Source organism: Aulonocara stuartgranti, assembly GCF_965226115.1.
Source record: "Aulonocara stuartgranti genome assembly, chromosome: 15".
In the NCBI taxonomy this organism is placed as follows: domain Eukaryota; kingdom Metazoa; phylum Chordata; class Actinopteri; order Cichliformes; family Cichlidae; genus Aulonocara; species Aulonocara stuartgranti.
Window position 1 is genome coordinate 42,920,692 of NC_138951.1, and position 11,967 is coordinate 42,932,658.

Here is an 11,967-nt window from a genome sequence, read left to right on the forward strand (position 1 = left end):
CGCACTGACAGAGGCGACAGAGGTTTATTTTTATTTTATTAGCATTTTCCTTAAATGTGTTAAATATATATTTTCTCATCTAAATGTCCACTGAGCTGTGAGCCAGAGGGCGGTAATGCGCCTTAACATTGGTTGCCAACCAAGAAGAAGAAGAAGCTGTGAGCCAGGAGGGAGGGGGTTAGTGAGTCCTGAGTGATTCGCTTACGCTTATGATTCAGCACAGGAAGGGAGGGGGTAAGTAGCTCAAATGTGCTGTTAGCATGTTAGCAGAGCGATGCTACTGTGAACCGAGAAGCTATTTTCTTGATGTGAGCTTCTACTCAGGGTTTTTTCTTCCAGTTCAGAGCAGATTTTTTTTTGTTAAGATACTGGATGTTGTGTTATACTCCACAATTTTAATTATAAGCTAGATACATTGCTGCTAACAGCAACAGGGATGAGTCAGTGAGTCAGTTGGGCCTGTGAATCATGATTCATGAGTCAGTAAAGTGATTCTCGAGTATTGAACGATTTGTTCATGATTCGCGCATCACTAATCACTACTGTCCAGTCTCTGAGGTGACAGCACTGCTGTGGCTCCTACAGCTTCATGCACAGCCTGCAGAGCTGATGGAGTCTGCTCTCAGCTGCACAGCAGTGAACACCAGCAGCACCACCCGTTAGCACACAGTGCTCCCTCTGCTAACAAAGGACTGTGGGCTTCCTGTACCAACTGACAGGATCCAGCTCTGCAGACAGATGGTAACACATCACCGCAGCACAAATAGCACAGGTCTAATATATGCACGCACGACTCGGTGTGAATGTGACCTTTAACCCTGATGACCGCAGTGTGCGGGTTGGTGTATTTCACAGTCAGTGGCTAACGTTTGGTCCTGCATGCTAACTGATAACCTTCCTGGAAGCTGAACAGCGTTTGTTTAATTCACCCTCAGCGTGACTGAAGGCTCCCACTGAACATGCTCTTTGTTCCCAGTGACCACATGTTCACCCACGTGGCGCACACACTCTTCTTTTACATGACCTCAGTCACATGTTTGTGTTTGCCTCTTACTTTGTAAAACACACAGGTTGCAGCTGTCTCACTGTCGACTTACTTTGTACTGATTCATTAAAGATTCATCCAAGCTCTGTGGTTTCTAATAATTCTGGAAAGGTTATTGTTTGATCTGTGTTTCTGTCCTGATTATTACGAGGTTCAGTAAGTTCTCAACCAGTGTCGGTGTTGATGTTGGTGCTGTTCTCCTGAGGCGCTGTAACACTGAGTCATTGGTCCAAGCTGTTAGAGCTGAGGGTGTGTAATGTTGGTGAAACATGGAGTTTTATTGTGGTGATCTTGCTGTTTGCATGCTTGTTGTTCAATGTCTGTCCAGGGCTGAGTTTGCTCTGTGGGGCCGATAGGTTGGTCAGGAAGTAGCTCTAAGGTCCTTTAAGACTTTGTGGGATTTTGTAGTGTTTTCAATTTCATTTGTGGCAGGAAAACATAATTTTTATTAATCAACCCAGAGAATTAAACCATGTTGATGTTGGACGAGCTGGGATATTTGAAATAGGCAATTATAACTCATAATTATATTTTAATAATAGGCATTTGTTACGTAATGTGATTTATCTGATTATGTTTGTGTGTCTGAGGATGTTGGGATGACTTATAGTTTCCATTTTGTTTTTAGATTTGCTACAGAGCTGATTTTTTTTCTATTTATGTCAGTGCGCCTCAGGGTGGCTGTGGCTACACTGTAGCTGCCATCATCAGTGTGTGAATGGGTGGATGACTGGATATGTAAAGCGCTTTGGGGTCCTTAGGGACTAGTAAAGCGCTATATAAATACAGGCCATTTACCATTTTACCATAAATAGAACCTGTTTACAAGGTTCACGATTCCTGGCATTCCCTCTTCAAGTGTGGAAACCATATAATTGCACATAAGATAAAGTGTCAGGAGTGAGCAGCAGTACAGATTTGAGCAGTACAAGATTAAAAGTGGCAGTTAGTACAGTACAGTACGGAGAATGAGGTTTTGTTTTTTTTTGTGATTACTGATAAAGTGAGTGACCAGTGCAGAATGTAGAATGTACTTGAGCAACTTTAGGACAGCTTCTGTGTGCATCCTGTGGTGTGTAGTGTGTGAGATGTGGTTCAGGTGTCGTATGGCTTGGTGGTAAAAACAGTTTTTAAGTCTTGTAGTCTAAGCAGACAGACTCCTGTAACGTCTGCCAGATGGTAACAAGGAGAACTGCTGATGTGCTGGGTGGCTGTGGTCCTTGATGATGCTGTGTGCTTTATGGTGGCACCGCTGGAGATAAATGTCCTGAATGCAGGTCTCGCAAAATTTCAAAATCCCTGGTAGCCCTTCGGGCAGGGACTCTTCAGTTTTTGGTAGCCCAAAATAAATTTAAGTAGCCCGAATAAAAAAGGTAGCAATTTTTTGATTGATGTTTTGTTTCCCGTTTTGTTTCCTTTACAATATTATACATTAAAGTATAAGATTGTAAAGGAAACAAAACATTAATCAAAACAATTGTTGAAACACAAATTACAACATTGTATAAAAATTACAATCATCAACTTAAATACTTGGTTCTAATTGAACAGACATTTCTATGAACTTGTAAAAACTGTGTAGGACATAAATCAGTCTCTGTCAGATCCTGAATTTGAAATTTCCACTGAAGTCACGGGTAAGAGGCAAGTGGAACCAAGATCGAGGACGTTTGCTTTTTGAAGTTTGCAAAGACTGATAAATTTTCCCAGTGGTAGTTCACTCTTTGCAACATAGTACGCTGTTCCTTTTGCAATTGGTGTTTGTTCTGGGAAAGATATTGCAGACTGAGCAATAATGCATTTCTTGCATTTCTCATGGGTTCTAATGGGGGCCTTTCTTAAAATGACTGGTCCCAGTAACAAAGGCGCTTGTCGACTCAGAAATCGAGGGAAAACCAACAACACATCCGGCAGAACATTATGTTATTTACACGGGTGCACATAAGTGGTCCGCATGTGCGCATTCGCTGTCAAAATAAAAGACGCGCACCAGATAAGAAGTTGCAACGTGCGTTTGCGGCCATATAAAAGGCAGTGTTTTTGTCCGCTAGAGTGGGATTTTCACGGCACATCCTGCACCACGTCTCTGTGCGTTCATCATTTGTTTGAAGCCAGCTCACCTCCTGCAACTACTTGTCCGAGAATACGTGCTTCTTTTGTGGTTCGGACTCCTTCTGACATTTCTTTGGAGGTGGAGGAACATCACAGTAATTGCTTAAAGGAGCTTCTTCGACATCTTTAAGAGTTCTAAACAAATGTCTGTCCTCCAGAAAATCTTACAGTGGGGCAAAAAAGTATTTAGTCAGCCACCGATTGTGCAAGTTCCCCCACTTAAAATGATGACAGAGGTCAGTAATTTGCACCAGAGGTACACTTCAACTGTGAGAGACAGAATGTGAAAAAAAAATCCATGAATTCACATGGTCGGATTTGTAAAGAATTTATTTGTAAATTAGGGTGGAAAATAAGTATTTGGTCACCTCAAACAAGGAAAATCTCTGGCTCTCACAGACCTGTAACGTCTTCTGTAAGAAGCTTTTCTGTCCCCCACTCGTTACCTGTATGAATGGCACCTGTTTGAACTCATCATCTGTATAAAAGACACCTGTCCACAGCCTCAAACAGTCAGACTCCAAACTCCGCCATGGCCAAGACCAAAGAGCTTTCGAAGGACACCAGGAAAAGTATTGTAGACCTGCACCAGACTGGGAAGAGTGAATCTACAATAGGCAAGCAGCTTGGTGTGAAAAAATCAACTGTGGGAGCAATCATCAGAAAATGGAAGACATACAAGACCACTGATAATCTCCCTCGATCTGGGGCTCCACGCAAGATCTCATCCCGTGGGGTCAAAATGATCATGAGAACGGTGAGCAAAGATCCCAGAACCACACGGGGGGACCTGGTGAATGACCTGCAGAGAGCTGGGACCAAAGTAACAAAGGTCACCATCAGTAACACACTACAACGGCAGGGAATCAAATCCCGCAGAAAAAAAACAAAAAAACAAACAAAAAAAACCAATCGTAAGTACTCAAACAATAGTATGTACAATATATACAGGATAGCAGCATTAATATAATGCTGCTATGATCACTCACCAATCAGTGCTGTCGCTCTCTATACACAGTTCGCGCGATTGCAAAGTGAAAGCAAAAAACAATCGCAAATTCAAACGCGATTTCAATATGTCACATATTGACAGTGGCTCACCGATGCCAATGACATAATTACCCAGCTACATTTCCGAAAGAATGCAAAAGCATTGACATATATTTTTCCTTCCTACGATAGGCCGACGGGCAGGGCAGAGATAGATTTTGGTAGCCCGACTGGAAAAATCGCTAGCCCCGGGATGTTGGGCTAGCGATTTTGCGAGCCCTGCCTGAATGGCAGGAAGTCTCATGCCAGTGATGTGCTCTGCTGCCTTCACCACCCTCTGTAGTGATTTTCAGAAAGTAGAGTCGCTTGTGAGCTTTCCTGATAGCAATGTCTGTGTGAAGGGTCCAGGAGAGATCCTCAGTGATGTAGACTCCAAGGAATTTAAAGTTGGTGACACTTTCGACCTCGACACTGTTGATGTTGATGGACTGGTGTTCCCTGACTGGTCGTTTCTGGTAGTCCACTATCATTTCCCTTGTTTTGCTGATGTTGAGAGTCAGGTTATTTTCCAGACACCATTTGTACAGCGCTATCACCTCCTCTCGATAGGCCATCTCATCGTTGCCTGTGATGAGGCCTGGTTGTGTCATCCGCAACCTTGATAATGGTGTTGGACTTATGTTTAGCAACGCAATCGTGTGTGTGAACAGGGAATAAAGGAGGGAGCTAAGCACACATCCCTGTGGCATTCCTGTGTTTAGGATGTGATGAGGAGGTGTGCTTACCTGCTCTCACGACCTGGGGCCTGTTCGTGAGGAAGTTCAGAATCCATCTGCAGATGGGTGTTCCCAGCCCAAGGTCGACGAGCTTCGAGGCAAGTTTTGAGGGGATGATGGTGTTAAAAGCCGAGCTGTAGTCGATGAAGAGCATTCTTGAACATGTTTTTTTTTTTCCAGGTGAGTGAGGTTGGTGTGCGTTGTTAGGGCGATGGCATCCTCTGTAGTTAGGCGAACTGAAGAGGGTCCAGCCTGTCAGGGAGGGAGAAGCAGATGTGACCTTTGACTAGCCGCTCGAGGGACTTCATAATGACAATGTCAGTGCAACAGGGCGGTAGTCATTCAGACAGGAGACCGCTGATTTCTTTGGGACAAGAATGACAGTGGATGTTTTGAAGGATGTGAGGACCACTGACTGTCTCAGGGAGAGGTTGAAGATGTTGGTGAACACCCCTGCCAGCTGGTCGGCGCACGCCCTGAGAACCCAGCCTGGGATGCAGTTATAGCCTCACTGTCCTCCTGAGGGTAGAGGATCTGCTCCTTGTTGTCTTTATATGCGTCAGGATTCCCTGAGGTAAAGACAGAGGTTCACGCCTTGACCTTAGTATGATTGTCTTTAATTACCTAGACTTTCTGATTTGTATATTTGCAGACGGTGGTTTTGGTGATGATATCGTCTATAGATTTATCAATATATCCAATGACAGAGTCTGTGAGTTCATTGATGTTGCTATGAGCGGCATTCTCAAATATCTGCCAGTCAGTTGTCTCAAAGCAGTCCTGGGGAGGGAAACAGTCTGTGATATAATGTGAGCCACCTTCATCTCAGCTGACCTCAGAGAGTTGATTCTGTTCATCTGGACATTTTCCGTGGGAGAAACATTTCGGACACACAGGTCACGCTGATGTCTGACTTTAAAAATGTATGATTTCATAAAACAGTTGTACTGAGTAAATTACTGAGAAAGTGTTCCTCTAACTGGTTTAAAGCGGATTGTGCTAAAATGACATGAAGACATGAAATGAAATAACCTTTGCCTTAGTTCAACCGGGATGAAAGGTTGGAGATGGTAAATGGTAAATGGATTGGTTCTTATATAGTGCTTTTCTACTCTATCTGAGCACTCAAAGCGAGATGGAGTGGATGATAAGGTGTAGCTATATCGCTGGATCTCATGTGAACAGAGAGATTGGATTAGGGCTGCAACGATTCATTGAGTACTTCGAATAAGTGGAGTACAAAAATTCTCCACAGAAATTCTTTGATGCTTCATTTAACAAACTGGACTGGACTCATAACTCAGACGCCCTCTACAGGAAAGGGCAGAGCAGGCTGTACCTGCTGTGGAGACTCAGGTCGTTTGGAGTAGAGGGCCCACTCCTGAAGACCTTCTATGACTCTGTGATGGCCTCAGCCATCTTCTATGGTGTGGTCTGCTGGGGAAGCAGCATCTCTGCTGGGGACAGGAAGAGACTGAACAGGCTGATCAGAAGGGCCAGCTCTGTTCTAGGATGCAGGAGACTCTGACAGCACTGAGCAGCTCCTTCAGTGGGAGACTGCGGCACCCACGGTGTGGGACGGAGAGATTTCACAGGTCTTTCCTCCCCACTGCTGTCAGACTCCACAATAAAGACTTTTGCAGCTGATCAAACCCTCACATGTGCAATAAGACTACTATATGTGCAATTCTTCTTCTGACGAAGTTGTATTTTTGTATTTTCCCACTCAGTTGTATATAGTATTTGTATTTATATTTTATTCTATTGTATTTTATTGCATTCCAGTGTTTTCTAATTTCTGCTACATAACTTTGCACTTTTGCTGTAACAAAACAAATTTCCCACCTGTGGGACTAATAAAGGTCATCTTATCTTATCTTAATGGATGGCTCTGTAGCATTAAATGATGTAAACGTGTTTCACCCACATGTGCGACTACAAACAGACCTGCAATAGAAATGCATATAGGAGTAGCGTGTGAATATAAAGTGTAACCACATCAGGCCCACGCAGCCCGCAGTTTTAAACAAAAACAATGATAACACAACAGCACTCGACTGGGCATACATTGGAGCTCCTCGAGGCATTTTGGGTCGGTTCATTTTGATTTTGCTGTACCTGTCATGGTCCTGGGTTGGTGACCAGTGTTTAGTGTTGTTCTCTGGATACGTCCACGTCGGATTAGGCCAGCACATCCTCGTCCATCCGCCAAATCACACCGATTTTGGCCATCCACCAAACTACATTGATGCCCACAATCCTCCAAACCACACCAACGATGGCTGCCATCCAAGTCACCTGAAGCTCTTTGTCTCCGTCATCTTCTTCATTGGGTTCCAGAAAAGGCCCTCCTTTGCCATCGTCGTACTCAGGATCTATTGGCCAAGGATCTTCGCCATCAAAGGTGGCCTCCTGAACTGTGGCGTTGTCGCCTCTTCCCACGCGGTCGACCTCCGGAGCTGCTTCCAGTACGCCGCCGCTGCTGCTTTCCGCAAGGTTGGCCTCCAGACCCACTTCGCCTTCGCCCCTACCACTTTCTACGCGGTCGGCCCCTGAACTGTATCTGCACTGCCGCGGCCTTCTGGACTATTTGTTTTTCTTTCTGGTTCCGTTCCTGTGTTTTCATCTGTCTGTCTGTCGCATCGCACCATCATGTTCCCTCATAGTGCTGTGGGTTTCCTCCGTGCATCTTGTGATTCCCAGTTCGAGTTTCCCAGTTTCTGCTGTAGTTCATTGTTTCTAGTTTTTGGTCAGTTTTCTCGTGTTAATGTTCGGGTTTCGTACAGCCACTAAAGCTGCCTCCCTTAGTTACTCCTTGGGCCATGTGCACACTAATGCCTTTTCGTTTGAAAACGTGTCTTTTCTCTCCATTTTGGCCTTCCGTCTACACTGAGACAGTGTTTTTGGTCAAGGAAAACTGACCTTTTTGAAAACGCTTTCCAAAGTGGATACATTTGAAAACGCTGGTTTTGCATCGCAGTGTGCCCTGCGAAAACGCAGGCCTTTTGAAAACGATGACGAATTTTAGTCATGTGATGCATTCATGTGACCAATTCAACCAAGATGGCGGACGGCATTGTACAGCAGTTATTTTGTTTGCTCTCAATTTTGACAGCCATATCAAAGATTAATATCAGTTCGGACATGCTCCAGATAGCTTTTCTTCAAATTCTTTAATTCTCACTCACTTTTGCAACTTTGTACTTTTGTGTTACTTGCAGCAACTCCACCTCATTGTTAGTCCATTTAAAAAACTTGATGCTTTTCCTAGACATTTCAAAGAGCCGGAAAGTAAATAAACGGCAGACAGAAATAACGCAGGTCGAATCATCTTACGTTTCACGCATGCGCAGTACAGCAAAGTAATTGTTTTTAGTCGTTTTAGTGTGGATGCACAACTGTTCAAAACTGATTGAAAACAATAGTGTGGACGTTTTCAGTTTTCAAATTTGTCCAGATTAGTGTAGACATAGCCTTGGTTTCCCGTGAGTCCTGCATTTGGGTCTTTCATCCTTCCTCCCACACAGTTTATCAACACCTGCCAAATGACTGAACCAGACTTGTTGCTGGCCCTGGAGATCAACACACCACTGCCTAACAACAGGCTTGCTGATATGCAAATTGACAATTGATCAATACCAATGAGTAATGCATCCATATTAAATAAAAATATGCAGCTTCAGAGTTCAATATCTTTATGGTCTAAAGGTAACTGCCAGCAAGTGTTTGGATTGTGTTTGATTATCAATGATGATCTTTTCCATCCCAACAGGAGGAGATGGAGGAGCAAAGGAAGAGTTTAGAAATTGATTCTCCACAAGCGGTGAGGAGACAGGTTCATACACATGCTAACATGAATTCAGTGACATTGTCTCAGGACTGCAGGTTCACAGATTAGTTTCTGTCACTACAGGAACAAAGAGGAAAAAATGGCCAGAGACCTCAGCACTGCAGTGGGCCTGACAAAGCTCACCCACCAGCCGCAAAGGGAAACAGAGTGCATCGTTGTGTCGTCTGTGGAAAGGCTTTCGCCAAGATGGACCACCTCAGAAGACACCAACGCATCCACAGTGGGGACAGACCCTTCATCTGTGAGCAGTGTGGAAAGGGTTTTACTCAGTCGAGTGATTTAAAAAAGCACCAGCTCATCCACAGTGGGGTTAAACCATTCAGCTGTGAGCAGTGTGGGAGGTGTTTTATTCGGAAGAGTGATTTAAAACAGCATCACTTCGTCCACAGTGGGGTTAAGCCATTCAGCTGTGACCACTGTGGAAGGGGTTTTACCTGCGTTAGTAAGTTACAGAGACACCAGCTCATCCACAGTGGGGTTAAACCATTCTGCTGTGGTCAGTGTGGAAGGAGTTTTAATGAGAGGAGTGATTTAAACAGTCATCAGCTCACTCACAGTGGAGTTAAACCATACATCTGTGATCAGTGTGGAAAGGCGTTCACTTGCATTAGTAAATTAAAACGACACCAGGTCACCCACAGTGGAATTAAAGCATTTGTCTGCGGCGAGTGTGGAAAGGCTTTTACAGAGAAGGGTGATTTGAAAAGACACCAGTTTGTCCACAGTGGGGTTAAACCATTCACCTGTGAGCAGTGTGGAAAGTCTTTTACTTGCCCGAGTAAATTAAAAACACATAAGCTCATCCACAGTGGAATTACAGCATTCACCTGTGAGCAGTGTGGAAAGGGTTTTGCTTTCAGTGGGATCTTAAAGAAACACCAGCTGATCCACAGTGGGGTTAAACCATTCAAGTGTGATCAGTGTGGAAAGTGTTTCACTCGCAGGGATGATTTAAAAACACACCAGTTCACCCACAGTGACATTAAGCCTTTCAGCTGTGAGGAGTGTGGAAAAGGTTTTGTTAGCCACAGGAGCTTAAAAAGACATCAGCTCATCCACAGTGGGGTTAAAGCATTCATCTGTGGGGAGTGTGGAAAGGCCTTTACTGAGATGGGTGAATTGAAAAGACACCAGTTTACCCACAGTGGGGTTAAACCATTCAGCTGCGATCAGTGTGGAAAGTGTTTTAGTCAGAAAGGTGATTTAAAAAATCACCAGCTCCTCCACAGTGGAATTAAACCATTCAGCTGTGGTCAGTGTGGAAAGGCCTTTACGCTGATTACTAACCTACGAAGACATCAGCTCACCCACAGTGGGGTTAAACAGTTCAGCTGTGGTCAGTGTGGAAAGGCCTTTACTCATAAAAGATACTTAATAAACCATCTGCAAACCCACTCTGGACATAAGCAGTAAATGTGTGACGTCTGTGGAGAAGCAGCCTAAAACCAAAGCATGGACACTCCACAGTGGCATCCATCATCTGCCTTTTATCCAAATTATTGGAGTTCTGAAGTAACACTGTAACCAGAGAGACCCTCAAATCCCTCTCTATGGTAATAACATCATCGTATCATTTTAAAATCTTTTGATTCATAAAATGTTATTAAAGAATGAACAGTGGGGTGCTGGGATCGCCACTCCTTGCTTTGTACACTATTCTTACTGCTTTCTTTTAAACATACTGAGTTTGTCATTGTTTTATGTTAATCCCCCCCTGTTGACCCAGTAGAGCAAGTATGGAGCTACATACAATACAGTACAGTTTTTAAAGACAATCCATATTTACAAGTCCTCTTTGTGTAATAAAGTTTTTTTCTTAGAAAAAAAACTGTTAAGATGTGTTTCATGGGGTGGGGGTGGGGGGCAACTTCATTTACAATCTAACAATACACCTATGAACTTTAGTTTTGGATCCATCATCAGTTTCAACATTGTTTATGCTGAATTTACTATTATGATTTATTGGTTGATTTCCAAATGGATAGTGGATGTTCTTAAATTTTATAATAACCCATTTATAAGAAACAGTTTTTATACCTTTACAGTACCCAGGAGCTGATCCAGGATTTCCTCACTGACAAACACAGTGGTATTTAAATCAAGACATTCTAATTAGTTTAAATACAGTATAAAAAGTAAAGGACTAAGTACTGAACCTTGTGGTGGGTTATAAGAAGGAAGGAGGCCAAGGACTAGTGAGTGTCAGAGCCACTAACCAGGACGAAACAACAAATATCCAATGTGTACCTCGAGAAGATAGCCACAACTAATCACGTTAAGGAGCAGATTTACAGATTCCCATAGGTTCACACAGAACCAGTGTGGAGCACGCTCACTTCTTCTGAAGTGTTGCTGTAATGCACACTTACACACCTCCTACTGTCATCAGTCATCAGCCCAACTGTTTCTCGTCGATCAGTCGTGTAGTTTTAACAAACTTCACAGGAAAAAAGATGGAAATGTTTAACCCAGAAAACCCTGATGTAACACTAGCCCTACATATTATTATTGTGTAGTAAACAGAGGCTCCCTCCATCAGGAGCAAATGACCCCCCCCTTTCTTCCACAGGACCCCTATGACAGTGGGAAGGAAAAGCTCCCTTTTAACAGGATTGTGGGATTCCTCTGTATTATTGCAGGGCCTCTACCTTACAATGTAAAGGGACTGTTGTTGTGATTTGGTGCTACATAGGTAAAATGTAATAAATTTAATCCTGTTTTTGTGTGTGGGTTTTTTGACCACTCAAAGCTTTTTCCAAAACCCAGAATGCCCAGTAAACCCAAAGCACTCGTGCTGGTTCCAAGGTGGTCCCAGTGCTGTGGGTTTCCTGTACCAGTCCATCAGATGTGCTGACCCTCTGATAGACTGTTTTCAGGTGAGATGGTGCCTTCGATGAGCCTCAGGCTATGTCCACACTAGCCCAGATAGATTTGAAAATGGCGTTTTTGTCGGAAAATGCTCCGCGTCCACACTAGCATTTTCAGTCGTTTTCACAGAGTTGTGCGTCCACATTGAAACGGCCGAAAATGCTTACATTCCAGTCCTGTGCATGCGCAAAAGCGAGTGAGAACTCGCTGGCTCCTTCCACCCAGTGTGTACGTCTTGCCTGATCCAGTCTGCCCGTAACAAAAAACGGTTGCATTTTCGCTGTTGACCAAACGCTCCACCAGGAGATGGACGCAGGACTCGTACG

At 43.8% G+C, this 11,967-nt stretch overlaps 1 protein-coding gene across 1 annotated transcript; it reads left to right on the forward strand.

The window, feature by feature from the left end:
- The first annotated feature begins 670 nt into the window (after nucleotides 1-670).
- LOC309689529 (uncharacterized protein) lies at nucleotides 671-11,492 on the forward strand. The gene is made up of 3 exons (XM_082506047.1): nucleotides 671-741; nucleotides 8,696-8,746; nucleotides 8,837-11,492. Exons 1-3 carry the CDS (start codon nucleotides 739-741, stop codon nucleotides 10,184-10,186), a joined length of 1,404 nt encoding a protein of 467 aa, XP_082362173.1. The 5' UTR covers nucleotides 671-738; the 3' UTR covers nucleotides 10,187-11,492.
- Nucleotides 11,493-11,967: the final 475 nt, after the last annotated feature.